At 44.9% G+C, this 26219-nt stretch overlaps 2 protein-coding genes across 7 annotated transcripts in view; one reads left to right on the top strand and one right to left on the bottom strand.

Moving 5' to 3' along the window:
- RALGAPA2 (Ral GTPase activating protein catalytic subunit alpha 2) overlaps window positions 1-24516 on the bottom strand; it is a 92245-nt gene extending 67729 nt beyond the window's left edge. For all 4 annotated transcript variants that reach the window (XM_071456529.1, XM_071456572.1, XM_071456637.1 and 1 more), the window contains exons 1-16: window positions 24350-24516; window positions 19440-19550; window positions 18919-18968; window positions 12122-12179; window positions 10830-10873; window positions 10167-10341; window positions 8694-8809; window positions 7347-7485; window positions 6717-6916; window positions 4975-5211; window positions 4089-4262; window positions 3107-3244; window positions 2418-2566; window positions 2127-2238; window positions 1204-1441; window positions 526-690 (exon numbers count right to left, since the gene is read on the bottom strand). In XM_071456529.1, coding sequence (XP_071312630.1) covers window positions 526-690; window positions 1204-1441; window positions 2127-2238; window positions 2418-2566; window positions 3107-3244; window positions 4089-4262; window positions 4975-5211; window positions 6717-6916; window positions 7347-7485; window positions 8694-8809; window positions 10167-10341; window positions 10830-10873; window positions 12122-12179; window positions 18919-18968; window positions 19440-19550; window positions 24350-24455 — 2212 coding nt within the window. In that variant the 5' untranslated portion in view covers window positions 24456-24516. The remainder of the gene's footprint in view (window positions 1-525; window positions 691-1203; window positions 1442-2126; window positions 2239-2417; window positions 2567-3106; window positions 3245-4088; window positions 4263-4974; window positions 5212-6716; window positions 6917-7346; window positions 7486-8693; window positions 8810-10166; window positions 10342-10829; window positions 10874-12121; window positions 12180-18918; window positions 18969-19439; window positions 19551-24349) is intronic.
- Window positions 24517-24615: 99 nt separating this feature from the next.
- The window catches only part of KIZ (kizuna centrosomal protein), a 98152-nt gene continuing 96548 nt past the window's right edge, over window positions 24616-26219 (top strand). For all 3 annotated transcript variants that reach the window (XM_071455978.1, XM_071455828.1, XM_071455909.1), the window contains exons 1-2: window positions 24616-24784; window positions 25902-26008. The gene's annotated coding sequence lies outside the window, so the exon portion shown is untranslated. The remainder of the gene's footprint in view (window positions 24785-25901; window positions 26009-26219) is intronic.

Genomic DNA, 26219 nt, shown 5'->3' with positions numbered 1-26219 from the left:
CTGAGATCTGTTCCATGTCTGGGGTCTCAGTCATTACTCCAACATTCCCCACCCCAGTCTCCCTCCTGCTTTTCTCTTTGCAGAAGTAAACATGAGAGCAAAACCTCATCATGCCAAGAAAAAGAGAGCACATAAAGCAACTATCAAAGGATAATACTATTTATTAAATATCTGGTTTACCTTGTGCTCCCAGGAAATAGCTGCATCAGTATCTGCTATCTGCCTGTCAGTAATAAATGCTCTCCAAGGAACTGATAAAAATAGCCATGTACCTCTAAAAAAAACCCCTAAAGTGAACAGGTTTAACTCACAATTCAATGTCCTGTAACTAAAAGCTTACACAGAGAATTTCCCCAAATACTTTGTGATTCACACTGGCCAAGACATCCTGACATGGACGTGCAACCTCTCTGCTGGGGCAGTAAACTATTGAGTTGCTTTTGCAGCAGCCACCCCTCAGAGGGAGATGTAAAACCTGAGTGTTACTGAGTGCCTGGCCACCAAAGCACTCAGCTGTGGTCTAACCTGTGGCTCTCTGACGGACAATGTTTCTTGCTTTCTCCACTCCCGGGGCCCCGGAGGTTGTGGCACTTCTGAATCTCATTGGCTCCACAACTTCAGGGTGACTTTTCCAGCTTAAGGAAAAAGATCTTCCTACTACAGCTGTCTTCTGAGGCTCTAAAACACCACCTTAGGACAAAGAACACAAAGTTTTCTGGCAATGGATGCTTTGGCATGTATTTTTGCTGAAGTACAAATGGACTCAGACATGGCAAATATTAATACTTTAAACAACACAGGTTAACTTTTACTATTAATCAAAACAAACTGGCAGTTCAAACTATGTGCATCGATCTCAAGGTGGCATGCAAATGCAGCTAAAATACTGTCAATTAGAGACTTTACTAAAAAGACACAGAAAGGAATTTTTACAGAGTTGCCAGTGCCAGCCAACACACAGGAAACCACATTTAATCTCTGCCATCCAAAAAACCCTGACTGTAGGTGCAGACCCCAGCTTCCCCCAACTACCTCTCCTCCCCAGTGAAGGATGACAACACACAAATCCCAAGTGCTTCACATTTGGTTAAACAGGTTCTTACACCAGATTAGGTAGTGTTTAACATTGAATTAATTTTTAAGGTTAAGCTTCAATATTTAACTGTTTTGATACAAAAAAAGCACTGAAGCACAAAGACGAACCTTTGCCTCTCTGCTTTTTTTCCTTCTGCTCACTGAGCTTGTCCAGGGGCAGGTTTGTCATCTCCACACCATACACAGTCCTGGCCAGCACTGCTGTCAGGGAGTCCATGATGTTGGCCCACTCGTTGATGAGCTCCTCCCAGTCGGTCAGGGAGGACAGGACACTGAGCAGCTCATCCCACAGCTCCCGGGAGATGTAAACGCTCAGGTTGGCTCTGATCCAAGCCACAATGAGGGTCTGAGGGAAGAGACACCAGTGGCAGCTCAGGCAGGGCTGACAAGATGAGTTCAGCACACCAAGCCCAGCCCACAACTCTGACCTGCACATCAGCACAGGCTCTTAGCGCTGCACATCAGTTGTGCCTCACCACTTTCCCTCAAAAAACACTCCCAGAAATAACGGGGAAAGTTACTGATGAAGGAAATAAAAAAAAAAAAAAAAAAATAGGCTAAATGTTGTCTGGCAAACTGAAATAAGACACTCTATAATAACAGCAGAATGAATGAATGTCCTACACCCACAGAATGACTGAGCCCTGGGGCAGCACTACACACCCAGTTACGCTATCCAGGCTGGAAATATAGTAGGAAGCATAAATGTCTCTTTCACTCAGTGTGACTCAGTTTTGACTTGCCAGCTGGACTTTTAGGAAAACAGTTACTTGATTCGTACACTTTAGAGACACTCACTGAAAATATCCCATTTGTGCTACCACAGTTTGTAACAGAGCCCTGAAGAACAGAGCAAACCCAACTCTCCCTCCGTTAGTAACAGTTTACAAAATAATTACTAGCAAAACATGAGAATTACTAGCAAAACATGAGAAACCCCTCCTTCACAGTAATACAAGTAGGTTTCATAGCACTCAACTAAAACTGTGGGCAGTTGTGACAGAGCAAACCAAGCAGCCCCACTCACTCACTCGGAAGAGCAGCCCTGCCATGCTCTGAGCAAACGTGTCCTTTGTCTGGTTCTCCTTTGGCTTCTGCATCACAGCTTCTGTTATTCTGAGAAGTATCTGCAGCATCTGTTCCCTGAGTCCAAAACAAAATATTGTGTTCCATTAGTTGTACCTGCTCATTAATCCTGCAGCAAAGCCTTACTCATTGAGAATACAGTCACACTTCAGACCTCACAGATCATTTGTAAAATAGCTTGGTTGGTTGTGGACTGTAACAACTTTTTCTCTTAAATGACAGTATGTTAACCTTACCATGTCTTTCTGTTCATGGACAGCTCCATTATCATGCGCCTGAAGATGCTGAGAACAGCTTTGCAGGCATCCACCTGCTCCTTCAGCAGCAAAGGGACCTCAGTGCATGGCTCCAGCAGGAAAACGTTGGCAGAGTTTGTCAGGAATACCTGGCGTTGACAGTCCATTTGAGCAGTGTTAGGAATGAAAACAGGCGAGACTTACAACAAAACACCTGTGCTTCCTCAGTTAAACCTTCCCCTTTCCTTAGAAGAAGTTTCATGTTTTACCCATCACTTTATTTTTCTGTTATTCCAGTAAGGAGCCAGGTGGCTCCCATCACACACCCACCAAGGCCCAGCATGTGCTTTGTGGGTGTCTCCTCTGCTTGGGCAGGCAAGAGGACATTCCTCCAGCAAATCATTTCCTGCCATCATATGCTTAAACAGCCACCAGTATTTTCAATAAATCAAGTTCAGAAAAAGTAAATGCATGGTTCTGATTAATTTTGAGTACTCACAGGAAGAAAAAAATTACCCTTTTGTGTTAAAATACAGAGTGACACACAAAGTCCAAATTGTGTCTTACAGAACCAATCAAGCCCTGGTAGTTCTTTTCCTCCATCTTGGAGATTGTAATGGAATTTGCAGTGCAAGTTCTGTGGCCAGGCAGGTCACAGCCCCCCGGTGTCCCCCTCCCACCCAGCTCACCTGCAGTGCTGCCTGAGCTCCAGCCTTCACATCCCTGTCCTCATCCTCCAGCACGCAGCCCCTGCTGACGGCGCTGGTGAAGGAGTAGGTCCTGCCCCAGCTGGAGGAGCGCTTGTGCCCGCAGGGCTCTGAGGAGAGCTGCCAAACACAGCCTGGTTAGAGGCAGGGCACAAAGGAACACACCAAACTGAAACAAAATCACCCCTGAGGTCAGCAGCCTAAGCAGGGGAACTGGCATGGCATGCACTCATTTCCACAGGGAATTCCTGGCTATTATTTCTTCATTTCCGCACATGGAATTTGAAGGCTTATAAAAGTTTTTGAAAGCATGTTACTTAAAATATTTTTCACCATTTTTCATAGTCACTGATTGTAGTAACACGTTAATTTAAGTCTGGCAAAAATATAAATTCTCTACAAAACAAAGTAAAAATCTTGTAATTCTCACTGTTTTACAAATCAAACCTCTTATTCAGTACTAGCAAACTTCCCTTTAAACAGCGTCGCAGTGTCAACAGAGTCAAAGAACTTTTACTGATGGTTCAAAACAGGATATTAAAAGATGATGCACAGGGACTTTATCTACAGGTAAATTTTCTAGATTAAGGTGTCCAGTTACAATATACAGGAATTAATACATATTGTCAAGTTTTACGTGCCACCAAAATGAAACTGTTCTCCATGCCTTCGGCCACCCGAGAGTGAATTTTAGCACTGCAAAACCCATCAGTGTTTCTTCCATGAAGTTCCTGCTGTCATATTTAAACATGCAGGGAATAATCACAAATTACAGTTTCTCAAACCAGCTGCAACTGTCCTTGCACTCAAAGCGCTACTCAGTAACTATTTAAACTGTGAGTCCTTAACTAAAAGCATTTTTAACCTCTATTTTTCCCCACACTTCAAGCTGTTACTCCTCTACCGAGTGAGGTGAAAAGCCCCATATTGCAGCTGACAAAGTAAGGAACAGGGGATACCATACATGTTTACCGTCTGTTTGCACTGAGGAGTCTTCCAAGGGAGCAACAGCATCCTGGCTGTCCTCCTTCTTGTCTGGCTCCTCCATGAACACAGGTTTCTCCTGCAGTATCCACTTCTGGTACACTTTCACCACTTTCCGTGTTGCAGAGATATCAGAAGGCGGCAACAAAAAAGCCTGAAAATGAAAGTTCACAGATTTCACTCCACACAGGACACGGATGTGATGCATACAAACACACACACACCACCACCCACACTGCCATTTTAAGCAGCAAACTTCAGTTCCCTCAACAATTCCATAATCTGGTCGTTAAACTAGACCTAGGAAGGAGCCTGACCTCAAAGGCTGCTGCTGTGACCAGTGTGGTATTTACTGGTGAGTGAGGAATTGATGAATCTGACTCCATGTTCTTAGAAGGCTAATTTATTATGAGATTATATGATAGTATACGATATATTATAGAATGCTGTACTAAAACTATACTAAAGAACAGAGAAAGCATACAGACAGAAGACTACAAAGAATGCCAATTAAAACTCATGACTGCTTCCACAGTCCCGACACAGCTGGACTGCGATTGTCATTAAGTTAAAACAATTCACATGAAACCAATCAAACAATGACCAGCTGGTAAAAAATCTCCAGGCCACACTGCAAAGCAGCAAACACAGGAGAAGCAATCAGATAATTATTGTTTTCATTTCTCTCTGAGAAATGAAAAGAGAGAATCCCAGGAGAAGAATCCTGGGCAAAGAGGATTCTTCAGAAAATACGACAGTGACAGATCAGCAAGTTTTGTGACAGACCAAGTTTGCCCAGCCCCAGCCCCCCAGGGTTTGTCTCACACAGAAACAAGAAGCAGGGCAGCGAGCGGCCGCAGGCAGACCTGGCGGAACACCTCGTTGACGAAGTTGACGTATCCGCGCGTGGAGAGCAGGATGCCCTGCACCATCTCATAGACGCCACGGTGCTGCTCCTCCACGCTGCACAGGCTGCAGCTGCTGAGCCTCCTGTCCGACAGGCTGCTGCTGCTGCTGCCGGAGTGGCCGCGCTCCTGCTCGCCCGCCGGCACCGCCGCGCCCGCCTCCAGCTCCGCGCTCTTCTCCTGGCCCGCGGCGACGCTCTGCAGGCGCAGCACAGAATCACAGAATTGGAAGAGACCTCCAAGATCATCGAGTCCAACCTATGCCCTAACACCTCAACCAGACTATAGCACCAGGTGCCGTGTCCAGTCTTTTTTTAAACACATCCAGAGATGGTGATTCTACCACCTCCCTGGGAAGAGCACTCTAGTACTTCGTTATTCTTTTGGTAGAAGTTTTTTTCCTAATATCCAACCTGTACCTTCCCTGACATAGCTTGACACTGTGTCCTCTTCTTGTGTCAGAGACCGACCCCCACCTGCCTACAACCTCCCTTCAGGAAGGTGTAGAGAGCAATAAAGTCACCTCTAAGCCTCCTTTTCTCCAGGCTAAACAATCTCAGCTCCCTCAAACGTTCCTCACAGGGCTTGTGTTCCAAGCCCTCACCAGCCTTGCTGCCCTCCCTCTGGATGTGCTCAAGCATCTCAACATCCTTCCCAAACTGAGGGCCCAGAACTGGACACAGCACTCGAGATGTGACCTCACCAGTGCCAAGTACAGTGGCACTTTTTGCCAGGTTTTGCTCTGGCACTGCCTGCGTTTTGCAACCTCTCAAACTATAGGAATGTGCTCTCTGTTGACAGAGTGACAAAACTATCTTTTGTCTTCTCAAGAAGAAAAGAAGCTCAGAAGTTTCTCTCTTTGATTAAGTGAAAAAGATGCTTCATAAGACTTTGGAGACTTCACTTCAAACTTAAGGATAGCTAATTAGACAGAAGCTAAAAAGTCCTGCTTGGGCAATTTACTAGAAAAAGAAGAAAACAAAGAAACTAATCGCTTTTTTGAGGTGTTTTACCAAGGGCAAGAACCTCTTCACCTGGCTCAGTTTTTCTCTGTTATTTTGCCTTTTATGAAACCTTTTTGCTTCCAACACTACAACAGAAGCCATCCTGCTGATTTTATGCCTCCAGAGGTAGCTGAGCTATCTTGGGTGAGTAATAGACCTCCAAGAGCTTATGAGACATGGCTCAAGAAGGCTACTACTACTTAAAACTGTGTTGCTTCTCTGCTGAGCCCACAGCTGACACTAACTTATGGTTCAAGACCAAATGTAAGCTGAGATTGATTCTAAATTCTTTACAGGAAGCTGGAGAGTCTCTCAAAACCATCGATTTATAAAATTCATTGTGAGGCATCCAATGCCAGAGGAGTCTCAATCATGAGTTTATAAATGAAATATTTCTCTAATATCTCATTGTAAACAGCTGCTATAACTGAGAGGAAAACAAAGCAGCCTTTGATGTCACTGGGAAATGGTCCATGGAACCACCAAGTATGACAGTTAACAGAGTAAATTCCAAAAGTCTAAATATAATACTGCTGAAGCTGGTAATGAAACAAATTATGAGGGAAAAAAAATCAAATAAACAGCTACATCATTTATTCACTATGGGGTAGCATTTCTTTGTGCTTCAGCTGTCAGTGGAGTGAGATCACCTGCAAGGTTAGCACACATGCAAGAAGTGAGGTAAACTTTAAAGCCCACCTGAATAATTTTAGGGAGCACTTCTCCTCCATTTTTTGTATTCTGAACAGCAGTTAAATACTTCTTTTCAAGGAAGAAGGTAACGAGCCACTTGATAAAAACCACTCGAGCTGCCATGTAGGGGATTTTTGTGCAGTAGACACTCTCATTGTTCCGCGTTGCAGTGACATACACCGGCCTTGGCCTGATATCAGGGATGTCTGAGGGGAGGACAAAAAGGAAGAGAGAAACAAAGTGCAATCTTAGTAATTGCTTCCCAGCTCTAGCTAAACGTACTGAGCATATCACCAAAAAAATAACAGATGCAATGACTGACTGCTTTTATTTTATTAATGCTTATATTCTATCCTAACTTTATCGCTCCTCAGGAGAACATAACAGCACAGCTCCTTCCTGAGGTTATCACTTGTATCACTCAAAACAAAGGAAAGCAAAAGAGAAGAGCTGCAAAAAGAAGGGCAAAAGCCGAAACAAAGAACCAGCCCTGCTACAATGTAAGTTAGTTTTACAGGAAACTAGGGAGAAAAAAACTCCTCATCCCACAGAGCTGTAGTGATACACCAGCTGGGAACAGAGATGCTGCTGAGAGCAGCATCTTTTTCTTCTCCAAAGGCAAAACCCACTACTTACCCAGCACAGGTTTGTAGAGGTTGGTTAGCTTTGTAAAAGATGGGAACAAGTGAGGAAGATAGTATTTTCTGAACAAAGTAAAGAGAAACTTAAACCCAGTGTCTTGGTTCTCCTTGTTCTTCCACTCCAAGCTGGCAGCCTTTGTCACGCAGTTGGAGAGAAACAAACAAAAAGCTTTAAGTTAATGTGTTATACTGACAATCGTTTCCCCCTGAACACAAAAAAAACAAGCAACTACACCTTACCAAGAAAAGAAAAAGCAGCACAGCCCCCAAAGTACCTTTACAAACTGCAGTAAGAATGGAAAGTAGGAATAGAGCATCCCCCCAAAGCCAGCAAGCTCAGTGGAAGCCAGTGGATTTGAGCTGTTCTAACCAGAGGAGAAGAGCAACTGTACTGATGTGCTCCAAATAAATTTGCTTCTTACATTTTGACAAAGCCACTTTGAGCTCTGCTTTTATCATTAATATTTTCTTTGTCAGAACAAACACAAATAAACAAACACTGGAACCACTATGCAGTGGGATTTGTAGAGTAAGCAGGTTTGTTTAGACCCCACACAGGTAACAAGAGTATAAAAAGAAGAGTGACATTTTTGTCTTTAACTGAAGTGTTGTGAGACTCTGATATGTAAAACAAAGGGTGCTGTGGAGGAAGCTGATAATTTCATACAGCCACTTTTTAAAATAAAGCATTTATTCAAGATGACAAAACCCTTTCCAAATATTATTTTGGTCTTGCCTTTTCATACTAAAAAGTGTATCTCAAAGTATTTAATTATAATTTATCTCTTTTTAATAACAAGGCTCTTTAATGTTCATTGTCTGCACAGCTTCCACTTTATTTCAAAATGTTGCTTAATTTGTACTTTTAAAATATATACATTATCTTAATTTATTTCCTGTACAGATTCATCTGATCTACTTCTAATTAAATTTTTTGTACATGTTACTTGCATCCTTTTAAAAACATCACAGAAGCCATCTCTCTTTATCTCTTCCTCCAGTGGTCCTTTACATTCCTTTTCATCTAGGTATGTGTCCAAAGAGAACAAACTGAATCTTTACCCCACATCAATTTTCTAAATGCAGCCACGAGCACATAAAACAGTCAGTTATTCTGCAAGTTTGGATAACATTCATTAACTCTTATCACAGAAGTGTGACAAACTGCTTATTTTCACCAAAAATGGCACGAGGAAATACCTTTGGGATGATTTTCCACTTAAGAGTAAAAAATGTGCTGGGGAAGGGCAAACCCAGCTCCGCACAAATGTAGTGTAGGCTTAATTTCTACCACAAATACATCCTCCAAATATGAACAGTTTCAAACATCCATCCTCCTCACCTGAATTACCATATATTTTAGCAGGAGCTGGAGAAAATAGCAGGTCTGGTCTTCTGCAATTTTCTCTCCAGAGACAGCTGGCAAAAGCGGCGTTATTTCCTCTGGAAATATCTTGGCTAAAATCAAATATTTTAAGAACAGAACGCATTAAAATACTGAAATAAAAGCTATTTTCTGTAAAAGATTAACTTGAAAATAACCATTAGGGCACTACCAAGCTGTGCAAGTCCAGCAGCTGCTCAGATGTCCAAAGTCCTGGCACATCCCAGCGAGGATGACACCATATTCCCGACGACTTGGAATGGCTGACACCAGCAGTGGGCCAACAAGGAAGAAACCTCCACACCTGCTTGAGGGGCAGTAAAATGCACCTGCTGCTGCTGCATCTGAATTAAAACCACCCCAGAGCCAAAGAGCAAGCCCTCAGAGGGACAGGAGCAGGCGGCTCTAGAGCCGCACCAGCCCAGCAGCCGGACACACACTGCGGCCAGCTCGGAATTCCAGGGGAAGCTGGCAGCACCCATTGTCCCCTCCTCCAGGAGGGGCACACCAGGAGAAAGCTCATGGGCAGCACCCATTGTCCCCTCCTCCAGGAGAGGCACACCAGGAGAAGGCTCACGGGCAGCACCCATTGTCTCCTCCTCCAGGAGGGGGACCTGGATGTCCCCCTGGAGGATTTGGAGGTCCTATGTCGCAGACATCTTTTTATGAAAAATCCTTTCCTTAGGATTTTTCCTCCTGAGAAGCTGAAAGGCCTCAGGAACAAAATGTAAACAATGGTTATCTGCTGCTGTCGAATGCAACAGGTGGATCTGTGATTGGCCCATGTTGAATGTTTGTAATTAATGGCCAATCACAGCCCAGCTGGCTCGGACAGAGAGTCTGAGACAGCTGCCTTTGTTATCATTCCTTTCTATTCTTAGCTTAGCCAGCCTTCTGATGAAACCTTTTCTTCTATTCTTTTAGTATAGTTTTAGTGTAATAAATATCATAAAATAATAAATCAAGCCTTCTGAAACATGGAGTCAGATCTACATCTCTTCCCTCATCCTCAGACCCCTGTGAACACCGTCACAGTCCTTGGAGGATTCCACCCTATCACTGAAATTTCGCCCAATTGGCAAGAGGAATGATGAGGAGGACTCCATTGCTACCAGAAGGCAAATTAATTACTTTATGATACTATTATTCTATACTATATTATACTACATCTAAACTGAAACTGAACAAGAACTGAACTGAACAAAATCTCCTGACCGACAGTCTGGACACGCGCTTGGCCCTGATAGGCCAAGGAAACAAAACACCATCGCTTCGGGTAAACAACCTCCATACTGCATCCCACTTTGGCACAACACAGGAGCAGCAGATGAGAGAAGAATGGTTTGGATCGCTCTTTTCTCTCTTCTCTCAGGTTCAGAGACTGAATCCCAGAGGAGAAGGGGTTGCATCTGCCCCCAGGAGCAGGCTCACCGTCGGGCGCGGCCGGGGGGCTGACCAGGCTCTCCAGCGTGCAGGGCCCGCGCGAGGACGGCAGCGGGGGGAAGCCGGGCACCAGGCAGGCAAACATCAGGATCTGCTCCTCACCACAGTTGGTCTGCAGGGCTTGCAGCCACAGCAGGAACAGGCGGATTCCTTCACACCTGAGCTGCAAGGGGGTGCATTTGGGCAAAAAGGGGCAGTGACACAGGTCTGTAAGCGCAGTAACACGGGTAAATCGTTCACAACAGGCAGGGCGAGAGCTTCATCCCAGCTAGGGGCTGCAAGGTCTAGCCATCATACCAAGGGTATTCACATTATTAATATATAATCCTAGCTCTAATGCCAGAGAAAGCTCAAAAAATTAGGTATTAAGCAATATCAATGCCTAATTGCTTCATTAGGTATTAAGCAAAATTAGGTATTAAGCAATATCCTTCTCCAGGTAACTTCACAAAGGTCATGAGAGCAGCAAAATGACTGAAAACAGATATTAAAATAATCAAGGATCACAATAATAAAATTTAAGATTAAAAGGTGAGCAAGAAAAAATTACAAAGCCTAACAATCTGGAAAACACTGCTATTGGAAGGCTGCAAAGTAGCATACTTCACAGGAACTTGATTGAAAAGAAATATGAAAACATCAACACGATACCTTGAGAGAATTTCCAGTGTGCAAAAGCTTCTTCAGAATCGACCCTGGATTAGGAAAATTAAGGAGACATTATCAGACACGTCCCACCACAATGTTTTCAAAAATATTTCATGAAATCCTACATTAATTTATTCTGGGGCCACTACACTGGGTATTAAGACAACTGTGAGGGAAAACCCCAACTGAATGTAGCTACAATCACCACCACCCAAGATTAACTGTGATGCATCTTTCCTCTGGGTTTTCTTCAGAGGACCATGTCTCAAATTATTTTCATTTATAGTAAGATCTGTGAATTATACACATTCCTTAAATGGGCTCCTTCCCATTTAAGGAATGTGTATAACGGCAAGATCTCGCCATTTCACAAGATTATATAATAATTATTAATATATATATAGGAAATTCACATTAATGCACATGAAATGTTAAACAAAAGGAAATCACAAGGCAGAGGTGTAAATAAATGCTCTGCCAAATTTTGTACATCACTTTTTGGACACAGATAAAAAATTTTGCCACTAAGACCACTCAATAGAAGCATAAAGAATGTATCAGCTACAGAGCAACCAAGTGGAACCAATTTGGTCTGGACTAGTGCAGCTGAACTGTTGTGAAGTGGCCAGGCAGATGTCTCCTCTTGTTTTTGTCAGTGCTGAGTGGAAATGTGACAGCAGCCCTTCCCTTGACCTTTAACTTCCGCTCATTGTTCTTCTGCAAAAGCAATTCCTTGTTCTGATGACAAAAATGGCAGCTGGTCAGACAGTGCTGCAAACCAACCTCAACCAAAAAGTCCTACTTGGAAGGAATAGAACACCCCCATAAAATTTTAATAAGCAGCATAAAAACCCACTGGTGCCACACTGGTGGCATTTGGAAGCAGAATTTGAAAAGCACTGACGAATTCAAGGCATTTGATTCAGAGGAAATGATCAAGTTAAACCACTTCACTGGATTTCAAGGTGTTCTGGCCACCCAAGGTTGCTCTCTGCGAGACTCCTCCTATTCCCTGCCTTCTTCCAGAAGCTTCCATACCACCAGAGTGGGAGGAAAGAACAGTCTTGGTCTGAGGAAGCCACCCATGAGTATCTTGTCTGTCATGGCCAAGGCCATATTCTAACAGGATGCTGGGAAAATCCCCCATTTCATGAGAATCTGGGAAAGACAGCTGGGGTCAAACTTGCAGAAATACCGTGTATTCATAACTCAACTCATATATTGCTCATTAAAAGAAAAATTGATCTGAAAACACTACTAAAAAGTCCAAATTTTTTTAAACAATTTCTTCTTACCTATACTGCGAAAATGCCATCGATAAAAAATCCTCTCTGGTAGCAGCTGCAATATTTTCTGCAGGAAACAAAACTAGTCAAATTTTCTGTAATAAAACTGGTTCATCAGAGGATACAGAGAAACAGATGCACGACATACAAATGAGATGGGGATACAAACAGAGTTTCTTTTTAAACTATTGGCAGCATGGACTAGGGCTCAGCCACGGGTGTGGCAGCAGCAGCACAGCTCACCTAGTGCTGCTCCACCTCACAAAGGTCTGGCAGCACACAGGGCTTCACACAAATAATGTCTCCAACTTACAACTTTTCAGCCATTGAAATAATTAGGAAGATGTATTTAAACAGGAAACTAGTTTTGAACTCTTCCGTTTGGAAATCAAATGAAATTAAACAACATTATAAGTGACTGACAGTCAAGAGTTCCTTGCAATTATCAAACAAAACGACTGGCACCAGTTTCTGCACAACAAAGCACCTCTAAGTTCTCAGTAATACCACATGCAAGATTCAAATGGATGATAGGTCACCTAAGCAACAGTGACACATTTGAGGGTGTTTTGCACACAGAAACTCACAGGAAAAAACAAAGCATCACAGCCCAGAAAGCAGCTGGCACTGTGGGCCACGCCTGGGAGCCGGGGGACAGAGTCACAACCACTGCCAGAGCATGTGCTCGAGACATGGAGCAGGACAGACCTCTTGCTTTTGACAATAAAGGGCTTCAGAAATTATATTCAACACTCAGAACAGTCTTTTTTGGACATGGAACATTCCTTTCTCCACGGCAGAGGATGGTAGTCATGACAAGTTTGTGGACCCAGGGAGCTAGAGCTCAGGTCACAGACAGGCTGGTCCTCCTCCACACCTCCACCATAGCATGTGTTCCCCACACAGTAAATAGCACTTCTGAAAGGTTAATCAGAATAAAAATGCAAACCAGGCAGGTCCTTTCCATGTTCCTTGTACTTTGTTTCAGTGTCACTCCCCCAGCTCCCTCCCTAGCACACCATGGCAGCAGGACCCCAGGAGCGGAGGGTCCAGAGGTCGAGCTCCCTGTCTGTGGGCAGCAGGAATGCTTGGGATGAAGGATCTGACTGGCTAAAAATGAGGCCATGACTCACATTGGGGCTTTACCTGTTAGTGAAGCACCAGGCTTCTGCCAATCAGATTGCAGGATTCATGGACAAAGAGTTATCGTTATGCATCTAAACATTGAAACACTGGCAGCCCACCACTCCTCCAGACTATTTCTGGCATTAATCATTAATTAGCTTGGCACAGGGCAGAAAGGAGTCCTAAGCTAACCCAGGAGCACTCCTAACCCAACCTGACCCAGGAGCTCTGCGTGGGAGCTGGGTCTGTGCCCAGGCTCACCACAAGCTGTGTGCCCGAGGTGTGCAAGGAAAAGCTCCAGGAAACAAAACCCTATGGCAAACCAGCAACAAAAACTGGGCTGGGTTCAGGTGTCATGCTGCAGGAAGGAAGCTTCATACACTGGCACATTTATCATGGAAAACCAGACAGAAGCACAAGGATTTTGTTTCCATTGTTTTAGTCTGTTACACAGTTTCATCTAAATTTGAACACCAAGCTCCCTTCCAGAAAGTGAGCTGTGATGAGGTCTGAGCCTCATAGGCTGGAAAAGTGCAAAGCTCCAGAATAAAGACCCATTTGAAAAAGAATTTGGTAACAATTTTCACATCCAAGTCTCAGAGAATTTTAGGTTGTATCCAGAGAAAAGCAGAAAAACAAATGCTGCACAGTTCAACAACGAGCAGGAAAAACAAGCCTAAACTCTAAACTGCACAAAACTGGGGGGGTCAGGGCAGAAAACAACAAGCTTACCATTCTGTTCTCTTTACAAAACACAGAATCCAACACCCTTGTCAGGTGACTGAATCAAAACAATCAAGGGTTCAATCCATCAGTAAGAGGACAGAAGTTCCTATCTGAGAAAAGCTCCCATATCCCAAAGTCTATTCACACAGCAAAAAAAAAATGCAGACACTGAAGTCACTTCCCTTGCATTCTCCTTTTCAGCATCTCAAAACCAGGAAAACAATAAATCTATGTATCTTGAAAAAATGCAAGGGTGTGACGGATCACCTGCATGGTCCTGCCCCACAGCAAGGCATCCTCAAAAAGCAACCTTGTCCCCCTCCTGCACTGCAGACAGCACAGCTCTGCAGCACAGCAGGGCCACCCTAAATGATACGAATGCAGAACCCACCTCTGCTCCTGCAATGCAAAAAGAAGTCACCCAGGTGCAAAGTCTAGGTCATTGAATATAAACTCTGAAGGTTACAAGCTAAGCCCCAGTCCCACCAGCACAGCTTCCAGCTGGTGGTTTTTGCCCTTCAGTCCCAGACTGAGGTGGTGCTGCAGCGTGACATGAGACTGCACAAGTCGTGAACCAGCTCCAGCTGTTTCCTTTGCAACTTCACATTTCCAGCAACATTTTGTACACCCTCCCCACCCCTGGTGCTCTAAAGAACATGCACTGCTATTGCTATGTAACAAATGAGAGTTTCTTCCCCTCCAGCCCAGGCTGTCAGCCACACCGCTGTGAATCTGAGCTGGCTATTGACATCTTGTTCCTAGTTTCACACTACACTAATAAGAAATATTTTAAGAAACCCCACAGTGCAAAATAATATTGCTTTTTCAGAAAACACATAGATCTATTTAATGCTTAGTGCTTTGCTGCATCTATATGGTAATCCATTATAACACACTTGAAATAGAAATTAGGTATTACTACTGATCAACACATCAGGGTATCTGTCAGTTCTTTTAACTGATTATCCATAGTTCTTTTTCGTTTGGACTTCCTGCATGACTAGGAATAATGTTAAGTTTAAATCTTAGTTTACACAGGATGCTGCTTTTTGAAAGCTGTGTCTCTCTCTTTTATTGAAACAAAATAAAAACTACCGAGGCTCATATTTCAACAGACTCCCTCTGACTTCACCAAAACTGCTATTTCCTTTTCAAAGCTTTTTGCTTTTGCCCCCCTGGTTGAATCCCGCCCTGACTGGCAGCTCTGTGCCCATCACCTGCTGCAGGACACCGGGCAGGCTGAGGCTGGCCCAAACCTCACCTGGGATCCCAGATGATGTTTCCCAGCCCCACAGCCATGGGGGGACATTGTTCTGCTGCTCTGGACGTGCCAGGATGGTCTTGGATCAATGACAGCCACCCCCAAGGTGCCCTCACTGGGCAAACCCACCCCTGGAGCCAAGAGGCCAATGGAGTCAGTGTGCCTGCATCAGCTCAAGCTCAATGAAGGGATACTCCATTTATTGCATTAATAAATGATTTACAGTTATTTGTTGAGGGAAAATGTCTGCCCAAAGCACACAGGGCACTTATCACTGCCCCTGGCATAACAAGAAACAGTAAGATCTCTGAAGTAAAACACGTAAAACATGTAGCTAGAATTTACCACAGAATGCTGTAAGAATAGCAGCAATGTTATTTGAATTATGGCAGAACAAATTGTAAATGATTTCAAAAGTAATCTTCTGTGTGTAGAAAAGTAGAGCTACAAGCACTTTTACTGTTATAAACAAAAAAGCTCCTTTGTTACTCTACTGAGCTTGAGACTCAGCATTCACATCTGCATCAGGCTCAAGAAACCACAAACTCCACACAAAACATGGACTTGGGGAAGCTTTCCTACATCTGAAAAATTCTCAGCATAAAACATGTCATCCAGTGAAATTAGATCAGTGGAATGAATTTTATGACACCACCAGCACAACAGATGTGACTGTTCTGAACTAAAGAAGAAAAATTATAGAGAGTGGGAAGAAATTGATCTATGTATCACAAAACCACCAATCTGCTTTTACTTCATTAGTGATTAAAAAACCACAGTGTCAGAGGAATCAGTATCTGATGCTGCAAGAAAGAAAAAACACTTTATGATTAAAAAAAAAAAAAACTTTCACAAACAGATATGTATATAACCAATATATAACCAACAATACTGTTATTGGTGCCAAAAAATGGACACAAATACAGTGCACCTCCTGGCAGGTCTGTGACACACAGGGCTCAGAGCTGCCCTCAAACCTGAGGTTTCGAGCTGCTCCCTCAGAAGGGAACAGGGACACAAGGAACAACAGCAACCTGTTCTGCAAATGCACTGCAAATAGAGACAGAGCCATGCCTCGGCAGAAAAAAAAATTGTGTGTCGCATAATTTTGAGCTTTTAGCTGAAACAGGGAAAAATAACAGTACTGCTGCCATATCACTTCACAAATATCTATCTGGGAAAAGACAAGGCCAAAGCATCTTACAGAGTTAGAGCCGAGCATTTTGCAGGATTAATTGCAACAGTTAACCCTTGGCATTCCTCCCTGCTGGCTAACATTTCTTCTTTGAGTAACATGCTGTTTGAAGTTACTGTGTGGCCAAGCTGTGCAGCTTATGTGTAAAATTAGAACCTCCATAAATTACTACCAAGCCAAGTCAGTTTCCAGAGGATTTGTGGGAAAAGCCTTGCTGCCCAATACACACACTAGGTGTCACTCCAAAACAGCAGCACAACCCTCAGTAAACCTCCAGGAAAGGCAAAGGCAGCAATTCCCTCATAAATATTTTTATTGATTTTTAAGCTGTTGACCCTCAGCCTGGGGACTCAGGATTTGTTAATCCTAAGTAACTACCCATTTAGCTAATTAGCAGAATATGCAGCATCCCCCTGGCTCCTGCTGACATCACACTAAATATGGAAAGCTTAACAATCAATTAGTTCTGTTTCCTATGGCTTAGAGTATGAATGTTTCATCACTTGGCATTTCTGACTCCCTGTCCTGTGCTGAGGCTCTCGGGCTGTTCTCACCCAGGGTTAGCTATCCATGGACTGCACACTCAACCCAGCAGATCCCCACCATGAAGGGAATCACTCTGAATCCCACAGAAACACTGAAAGGATCTCCTCTCCCCCAGGGTGACCAGGCTGTTGCACAGCTCTCCTCCACTGGGACCCCAAGCAGCCCCTGCTTCAGACACAACCATCCATTTTTTATCCTTCAGACACTTTTAAGGAGTATTAAGGGGTGGTGATTGGCCACCCCTTTCCAAGCCCTGGGAATGCCCAGTTATTCCCTCCACCCAGATGAGCAAGCATTGGCTATTTGCTATTCAATGTCATTCCTTATTCAAGGCCCCAGCGTATTAACGAGCTTCCATTAACCTGCACAGCAACACCTTCTCTGCTGGGCTGGGCATTGAGGGGGAAGAGGAGGAGGAGGAGGAGGAGGAAGAGTTTCTCCTGCCCCAAACAGCCCTGGCAAATTTGTGAGCTTGTGTTCTTTGCCACTGCCTCGGGCACAACCCCAGAGCAGACCCGTGCTAATGTCACAAGGAGCAGAAAGCACAGCTTGGATCTCAGGGTGAAAATCCGGTCTCACAGAGGGGGAAATGAGGGAGAGGAGGAAAAGGAGGCAGCAAAGTGAGAATTCAAGATCACAAAAGCCCAGGATTCCATGTCATCATTCTCATGGCCATTTTTCCCACAACAGGCACATTAGGCTAAACAGCATCATTCTTCTTGTCACTATAAATTCCATTTCAACCACAAACTACTCATTAATGCAAAACCATGAAGACACATACTTCTGAGGGTCTGGGGGGTGTTTTAGAGGGAGGGAGAGGAGTTGAGAACAATTAACCTTTAGCTTCAATTTCTAGAGTCCCACTGAAAGTTTGAAGGGCTTTTTCCTACCAAACAAACCCCAACATATAAACAAAAATGACATTTCTGTGATGTAATACTCAGGTAAAAAGTTAGTAGTTGGAGTAACAGAGAAAGAAATAAAGAAAAGAGAAAGAAATCAGTAGATTATGTGTGTTTAACCTTAAGAGAGAAATCTGGCCAATTATTTACCTAATTAACTGCCAAAGCTTTTTGACTAGAGACAGGCAGAGCTTAAGCTGAGAATTTCAGTGTGCATTTTAAGAATATTTTTATGTGTCAGGCTTTCATCTGGTCCAGTGATATTTTCTCACATCCAAATACATTTAGGTAATAATCACAGTCAAAGAGGTACCTTAGAAAATGATCTATCCCAGACTATTCTCGCTTAAATTAAAGCAATCCTAATTTGATTATGCAAAAGTTAACTAGGTAACATTTCTTCCCCAGACACTGCCAATGCTCTGGTGGCCAGTGCTGGGCAGGAGGGAAGGATATGGAAATGAAAGATGTTATACTGAACAAAAATTAAAAAAAAAAAACAAATTAGCAAATCAGCATTTCACACACTCAGATCAAACCGATGTGCAGTAGCTGACAACTCCTGTCCTTTTATTTCCCTTGAGCTGCAAGACCCAACACTGCAATCACAACAGATGCCTCTAAGCGAGGGGAGCAGAGCCCAGCCTCCTGCTGGGACACAGGCAAAACAAACACAGAGCAGGGGGAAAGTGCTGCTCCTCTTCTGAAGTGGCCTTCCATGAAACACAGGAGCAAACTCTTGTTTCATTGAAACAGAAGAGAAACAGCAGAAAGCAGACTTCCTGAAAGCCTTAGCATAACAGAACCAAATACTGATTGCAAGTAGTGCTCCCAAATTCCACCAAAACCCCTGGCTTGATTTCAGAGCATCAGCTCCCAGATGCTCAGGACAGAGGTGTTCTTGCTGGATTTCCAGGGCATTTTGATAACATCTCTTAATTCAGGTGACTGACACCTGGTTTCACCCCTCACTGCAAAGCTCTAAGCAACCACAGAATGACAGTGAGATTCAAAACACAAATTAGTTTTCATGGTATGGAAAACTTACTTCAAAAAGAAAGAGGATGGAGTCCAGCTCCTCCCTTTGTGATTTATTCCCTGCAAGACACAAAACAACATTGCTTGCCAGAAACATACAATAAAGGACAGCAGAATTAGGCTGTTGCTGTTCAGCTAAAGTCAAAGATGCCACTCAATTTATTTCTAACCTTAAATAAAGATCCCAAGTGTGAGCTGTGCCCAGGCTGCAGTGCCCCTCTCTGCTCTGGCCGTGTCTCAGCTGAGCAGAGGGAGCTGCAGGAGCCTGGAGCAAGCTGAGAGGACGGGAATGTAAATGCTGAAACGAACCCAGAAATGTGATCAGCTGCTGCTCTCATTGCAGAGTGATTTTCCATGCTCACCTCTCCTGCTACCATAAAATTAAAGTGATTAACGCTCACACTGTACTGCAGGAAACTATTAGTGTAAATACAGAAAAATGAGGACTAGACAACTAGGCTTTAATGGAATGCCCTGGAGCACAGTTATGGAACACTGACCAACAGCTGCTGGAAAAACTCTAAAACTCACCTTTTTGTTTCAAGCTGTTTTCCAGTGTTATGAAGTTTTCATAGAATATAAAATAAATTTGAGAATAATTGTTGTCAAAAAACTGCTTCAGGTCACTTCCATCCACAATATCTGAAAAGAGGAACAGAGCAATTACACAAGAGCAGAAAGACCAGAATTTCAGGGATTCTGCAAATTTAGCTTTAGAGAATGAAACAAATGCAATACAAAACCATTTTAGTGAGTTCACTGAATATTTTGTACTAAACTGTTGGTCCATCCTTGCAAAGAATTTCACTGAATTTATGAAGTCTGCAGTGGGGCTTTGGTTCATTTGCTTTCCACTAAAAAATAAATTGAAGAAAAAGAAGAAAAAAGAAAAAAAAAAAAAAAGAAGGAAAAAAAGAAAAAGAAAAAAAAAAAGATAAAGAAAAAAAAGAAGAAAAAAGGGAAAAAAGAAAAAAAAAAGAAGAAAGAAAAAAAAGATGGGTTGAGTCTTAGCTGTGTAACCAAAAGGCCTCTATACCATCAAAACAAACAGGTACTGCTGGAGAAAAACACCAGCAAAACTTTTTGGATGCAATTTCAGCTCTTGCATTCATCTGGCAAGCAGATCAAACCAGAAAACAGCATATTCTCAATTCATTTCTTAGAATAACGGCAACTCAAGCATGTAGCACTTTCCCAAGTGTTAACTTGGGCCTGAAATTGGAAGTAAGTTTATTTTCTACAAATAAAAAAGTCCACTCTTTTCTAAGCCTGACACTTGCCAAACACACATGAATTTCCTCCCTTTAGTCTTTACTGCAACTGATTTGGTCAAGGAAAGTTGGGTAATTTCCCCCAGAAGAGGGTGAAGGGCCAAAATTAATATCAATATTAATATCCTCATTGAAGCCTCACCTTGCAAGAAACCCATTTGTTACCCAAAATAAAGCTGATTCCAGCAAGAGGGCTCAATAATATCCCACAAGTACAGAAGAAAGAATACCTTTAGTCCTGGACAACCTGATTTTTATTTAAATCAGTACCTTTCCAGCAGTAAGGCTCTGCTTGGCTGCTTGTACTATGGAAACAATTAGAGCAGGGAAACTCTTTAACGTGATATTTGTTTCCTGCAAACTACTGGTCTGAATTTGCAAGCTAAGTGCAATTATTCCTCTCCATGAATGCATCCTGTTAAACGCAACTCCAGGGGAAAACAAGGCTTTCATTTACAAGGATTTCATATGAGGGAATGAGGTCATTAAATTCTAAACAAAAAGGAAACTTTCCCTCTAAATTGCGACGGGAAGAGAAAGGAACTGCCTCACCAAGAAAGCAAATCCTCCTTTTTTCTAAATGTGGCATCTCGGTGGTGACTCAGGGGTGAGTGTGATTTGAGCTGCATCCCTACAGCCAGGGCCCTTTCTCACAGATGTGTTTAACTTGCAGCAGGGCCCATTCCTGCTTCTTACATGGAAAACACGGGGGAAAGTTTCCTGTGCCATTTATCGCTTGAGATAATAATAACAAGATAAAACCCTGACTTTGGGGAAATGCACTGCCTGAAGGAGTATTCAGAAGCACCCGAGGAAATGAGGCAGCAAGCTTGGGGCCGAACTGCGGGAATTTGGGTTTATTTTTGTGTTTACTCCTGGAGTAAGTTCATGGAACTATCTCCCAGGTTACTACAGCTGCACACAGGCATGCAGCACTCACCCCTCAGGCAAGCACCAGCAGCCACCCCAAACCCAAATAATTTCCCCCTTCCCCACACAGGACAAGCTCACAAGTCTAGCTAACACCTGACAGTAGCTGCTGCAGCAACACTCAGGAAACACTGAGACACTCAGCAGGGTCACACCCTATTTCTTCTCTATAAATAGGACGTGTTGGCACACTGATAACTGTCAGTCACACTGACTCGCCTTACTATTAAATTTAAAATTTAGGGTAACACTCAGGTGCCACTTAAGAGCCTGAGTCTATTGCCAAACTCTCATTGCTCTTCCTCATACTAAAAAAAAACCCAGAGAAGACACCAAGCATGTCCTAAGCACATGGACTTGCCTTTTATTTTCCTCTTAACTGGCAAATGTTATCTCAGGCACCTGTTAGAAATCATCCCTTAATTCCATGAACTTCCAAAGTCACTTCATGCTATTTTCTCAAAGCTCTCTTAATCCTCAAGTACTTGAAAAATTAAAGGAGATGAAGAGAATTTTGCAGCCACACCCTGGTTAATGATAAACTTTTATGACCAGCCTCACCCCAGAAATAATGCACAATTCTTACTTATCTTCAAAAAAAGTATGTCAGTGTGAAACAGCCCGTTACCAAAACACCCCTCCAACTGGAACAACTTCCAAAATGATGTTGACACCTCCAATTTCACACCAGCTCTGCAGAACAATCCCAGCCCTGAATGCAGCAGGAAGTCTGCACACATCCCCTTTTGACTGTCAGTAAATGAAAGTTTCTACCCAGCCAGCATTGGTCCTGCAGCTGTGCAGAATACTACAAGAGGTCAAGCAGTGCCAGAACCAAAACCCCACCAACTCTCCTTTGTTATTCCATCTCTGATCAAGGCACTTCCATGGAAAGCATGGGCTTTCCTAATGGGTACGTTTTAAAGGCAACAATTAAGGATTGCACTTGGTAACCTTGCAAATTTCACATTTAGTCTTAACTCTGTGCGTCTCCCATGTGTTTGCTCAACAGAGAAAGGACTGAAAGCACTGGACAAAGCAGCATCCCACATCTGTTAGCAGCAGCACTTCTGACTCCTGTGCCAAAGGAGAAAACACTATTGAAAGAGAAGTTTCAATATAAAAAGGATATTTTTACCCAAGAAGAGCCACAGAAAAAATTCTTAAGGCGCATTGATCCGTTTTTGTCCTACGAAAGTCCCACAGAAACCACTCTGGGAAAGAGCAGAGGCTTCATTTATGGCCAGGCAGTGGGGAAGAGCCAACTCTGCACATCCCCACTACTCTTTGTCAGGCCATTATTTTTCAAGTCTATCTTAAAAAAAAAGGCCACACTACTAAAAGGCACTTCCACAAACTGCATTTAGAACTTTACTAACTTAACAGAAGTTCTGGCTGTGAGAACGTCTCCATAGCGATAAAGAAGTACGGGAAATTTTCTGGTCATTTCTCAAACACAACCAAACACCCAATTTTAAGTCCTGTTGTTGATCTGGGTAGCATTTTGCCCCTGCCATGTGGACAGAGCACCCCACAGAGCTGGAACTCGGGTCCTAAAGGCCACTGGAGGCTTGAGAGATGTCATAACCAACACCAATTTATTTAAGTGGAATCTTTTCTTTCACTTTGGGCACTGGACAAACTTACAGAGGTGCCACTAAGGGACCTGAAGCAATCCAAAGCTCACATGAGCCCTTATTTATGGAAACACACATTCCTTTTGCTCATCCCTCCCCTATAATCATCTTCCCTCTGATCTGTATCCTCCTGCAGATCAGTGGGATCACAGAGGAGTAACTGACATTTTGTTTACAATTAAATTCCTGTGATTTAAACTAACAAAGGAAGGGGAGTTGGCATCTCCCAAGGAAACAGGAGAGAAGGAACAGCTCTCTGGGGGACGTGTGGCACTGTGGCCCAAGGGAAGCAGCTGGAGAGACAGACACACACATTCCTACCTCTGGCCAGGGCAAGGAGAGACACATCTGGGGAGAAGGAAAAAAAAAAAAATCTAACTACTTTTGAGCCTTTTTGGCAAAAGCTTTACATGCTGGAGATTTTTTTTAACAACTCCCACGCGTGGAGTTTTTTTTCTGTGGTGAACAGAAGACACCCAGGCGAGGGTATCTCTCAAGAGAGCATCTTCCAGAAGCCACTCCCGTGCTACCTCAAATGTTTACACCGGAGTTGCCAAGAGCAGACACATCAGGAGCACACCCAGAGCTGCTCGGACAGTGCCTGCACTGACCAGCTGGACACACCACAGCCCCTGCCAGCCCCACAACAGCCTTCACCTGAAACCAGCGCCCGCAAACAACTTTAATTGAGAAGTCCAGGCCAAATCTACCCCACGCTCTGTCCCCCAGCGGCTGCTCCCAGCCACCTCCTTAAGGAGCTCCCAAGGAACATCGGTGGCACATCGGCGACGATCGCCGCACCTGGAACAAACCAGCAGGGTAGAGCACTAACCGGGCACAGCCTCTTCCCCTCAGGACACCCTGCTCCTGCCGCGTGTGAGCAGCCAACAGAGGCCACACAAACCCTCCTGAACCGCGGCTCACAGCTGAAACTCATCGGCGGCTTTTCCACCTGCAGCAGGATCCCAGCTGAAACTCATCGGCGGCTTTTCCACCTGCAGCAGGATCCCAGCTGAAACTCATCGGCGGCTTTTCCACCTGCAGCAGGATCGCAGCTGAAGCTCATCGGCGGCTTTCCACCATGACTAGAGTGGAAGCCGTCACCTGCAAGGCGCCCTTGGACAGCCTTGCCCCAAGCATGGAGTCACCACAAAACGCCACAGCGCGACTTCTCTCAGAGTTCAAACACCCAGCAAAGAGCCCCGAGTTGATGATATTGACAAGAGCGGAGTTTCTGCGAGCGCGTCTCCGAAACTGACCAGGTCTGCGCGTTTCCCCGCGGTTCCACACCCCGCCCAAGGCGAGCCCCGGGACAGCGGCACACGCGACTTTCCCCGGGCACCCCAAACTTTCTCCGGCAGCGCCTCACGGAGGGCGCGCACCGGGGCCGCCTCTGCGGCGGGGAGAGCCCGGGGCTGCCTGGGGAGGCTCCCTGCCCACAGCACGGAGAGCGGCTCCCCAGGCTCGCTGCTGTCTCCCGGACGCGGCAGCGGAGGGCGAGCAGCGCTCGCAGACCCGCTCGCGGCCGCGGCTCTGCCCGGGCACCCCCCGAGGGGCTGAGGGCCCCGGGGGCCGGCTCCCCCCGCGCCCACCGCCCGCTCACCCAGCAGAGCGCGGAGGTGCTTCAGGCGGGTCAGCACGTCCCGCTTGGGGTCCAGCGCCTTCTGCGTGGATTTCCTGACGTCGGCGTGGCTCTTCCTGGAGAACATGCCGGCGGCACGGCGGGCAGGGATGGAGGCGCAGCGCCGGGCGCGCTCCCCGCGCCGCCGCCGCCGCTCCCGCCCCCCGCCCTGCGCGGGGCGCGCCGGGAGCTGCCGCCCGCCCCGCTCCTGACGTCACCGCGGCGTGGCGCTGACGTCACCGGGGCGGCCGGCGGGAGCCCGCGCACCGGGAACCCCCGGGAGGAGCCCCGGGAACCACCGGGAGGAACCCCCGGGCACGGCGCGGCCCCAGGGATCGCCGCGATGCGCAGCGGAGCATCCCGGGAGAGCCGCGGGAATGCCCCGGGCAGGGCAGCTGGGATGGAGCTGGCTCCTAGGTAGGCTCTGGATTTGCCATGGAACCGCTGAACCACAGGTTTGGGTGGGAAGGAGCTTAAAGCCCTTCCAGTGCCATGGGCAAGACTGCATCCACTATGCCAGGGTGCTCCAAGCCCTGTCCAGCCTGGCCTTGGACACTTCCAGGGATCCAGGGGCATCCTGTGCCACCCCATCCTTACGGGGAAAAAATTCTCCCCCATATCCAGTGCGGATCTCCATTGGAAAACATTCAGGTTTTGAATACTTGCACTTACAGTCACTTGCACTGTAAGTATATAAATATATAAGTATATAAATAATATGTCTTTACACATATTCTGTGTAAAGACATATTATTAATTTCTGTATTCATTTCTTCCCTGTCTTTACACCCAGGGAAGGTAAAAGAGCAGGCTCGTAGTTAAGCAACAAAAGCACAATCCATCCCAGAAGCAGAAGCCAGCGGATGTTCCCAGTAAAATTCCTGGGCTAAAAAGTAAACTCTAGTAAGTTTCAAAGCAGGCTGTGGTCCTAAAAAAGAAAACAAGGGGTTTCAGGGAAGTGACTTGCGTATTATTTTTTAACAAATGCTAACGCTTCTTATTTTTTAACAAAATGGCTTACAAATCAATTTACATATAACATATAAGTTGTTTTTTCAGCCATGAATTGGTATAGAAAATAAAAGATCACAGGAATTACTATTGTTAGAAGCAGAAATCTCACTTCCTCTGAGCCCTCTCAGCAATCATTTCTGCTGCAGAGGCCTGAAGTCACTGAAACAACAGGTCACCAAGCCCTAAACACATCCCACTGGGGACAGGGCAGTCCCAGCTCCTCCTGTGCACGGAGGAGCAGGGAAAGGCTCTGCTTGGAAGTTGCAGTGGACAAATAAATACATAAATGAAGAAGGAGGGGCCTGCATTCAGTGCTCCTGCATGCCCTGCTTTTGAGCATGGCACAGCTCTCCCCCTCTGCAGTACAGCTGGGTTCTGGAAGGGGCAGAGCAAGGGCTGGCTGTGCCACCAAACCCTGTGGTAAGAAGTGAGGGATCACTTGTTGGAGTCAGGAAGGTGGGTAGTGATGATGCACAGCGTTGAAAATGAAAAAAAACGATTAATCCCTTTTCTTACACAGAAAGGCTGAGTGCTTGGAGTCAGAATTCACTGCTGTCACATCGTCCCTTGCCTTGGAGCTGGGCTCAGGCTTACAGAGATTCCTGTAGCACACCCTTCTCATCCCAGGTAATTCCTATTGCACACCCTTCCCATCCCAGGTAATTCCTGTAGCACGCCCTTCTCATCCCAGGTAATTCCTATTGCACACCCTTCCCATCATTGGGAATAATTCCTATTGCACTCCCTTCCCATCATTGGGAGTAATTCCTATTGCACACTCTTCCCATCATTGTTAATTCCTGTAGCACACCCTTCCCATCACACCATGACACACCAT

The sequence above is a fragment of the Agelaius tricolor genome, unplaced genomic scaffold (genome assembly GCF_023055355.1).
Source record: "Agelaius tricolor isolate 1412-34295 unplaced genomic scaffold, bAgeTri1.0.p SCAF_1, whole genome shotgun sequence".
Lineage (NCBI taxonomy): Eukaryota > Metazoa > Chordata > Aves > Passeriformes > Icteridae > Agelaius > Agelaius tricolor.
The sequence above is the reverse complement of the archived record's forward strand: the minus strand, read 5'-3'. Positions and strand labels throughout refer to the sequence as shown.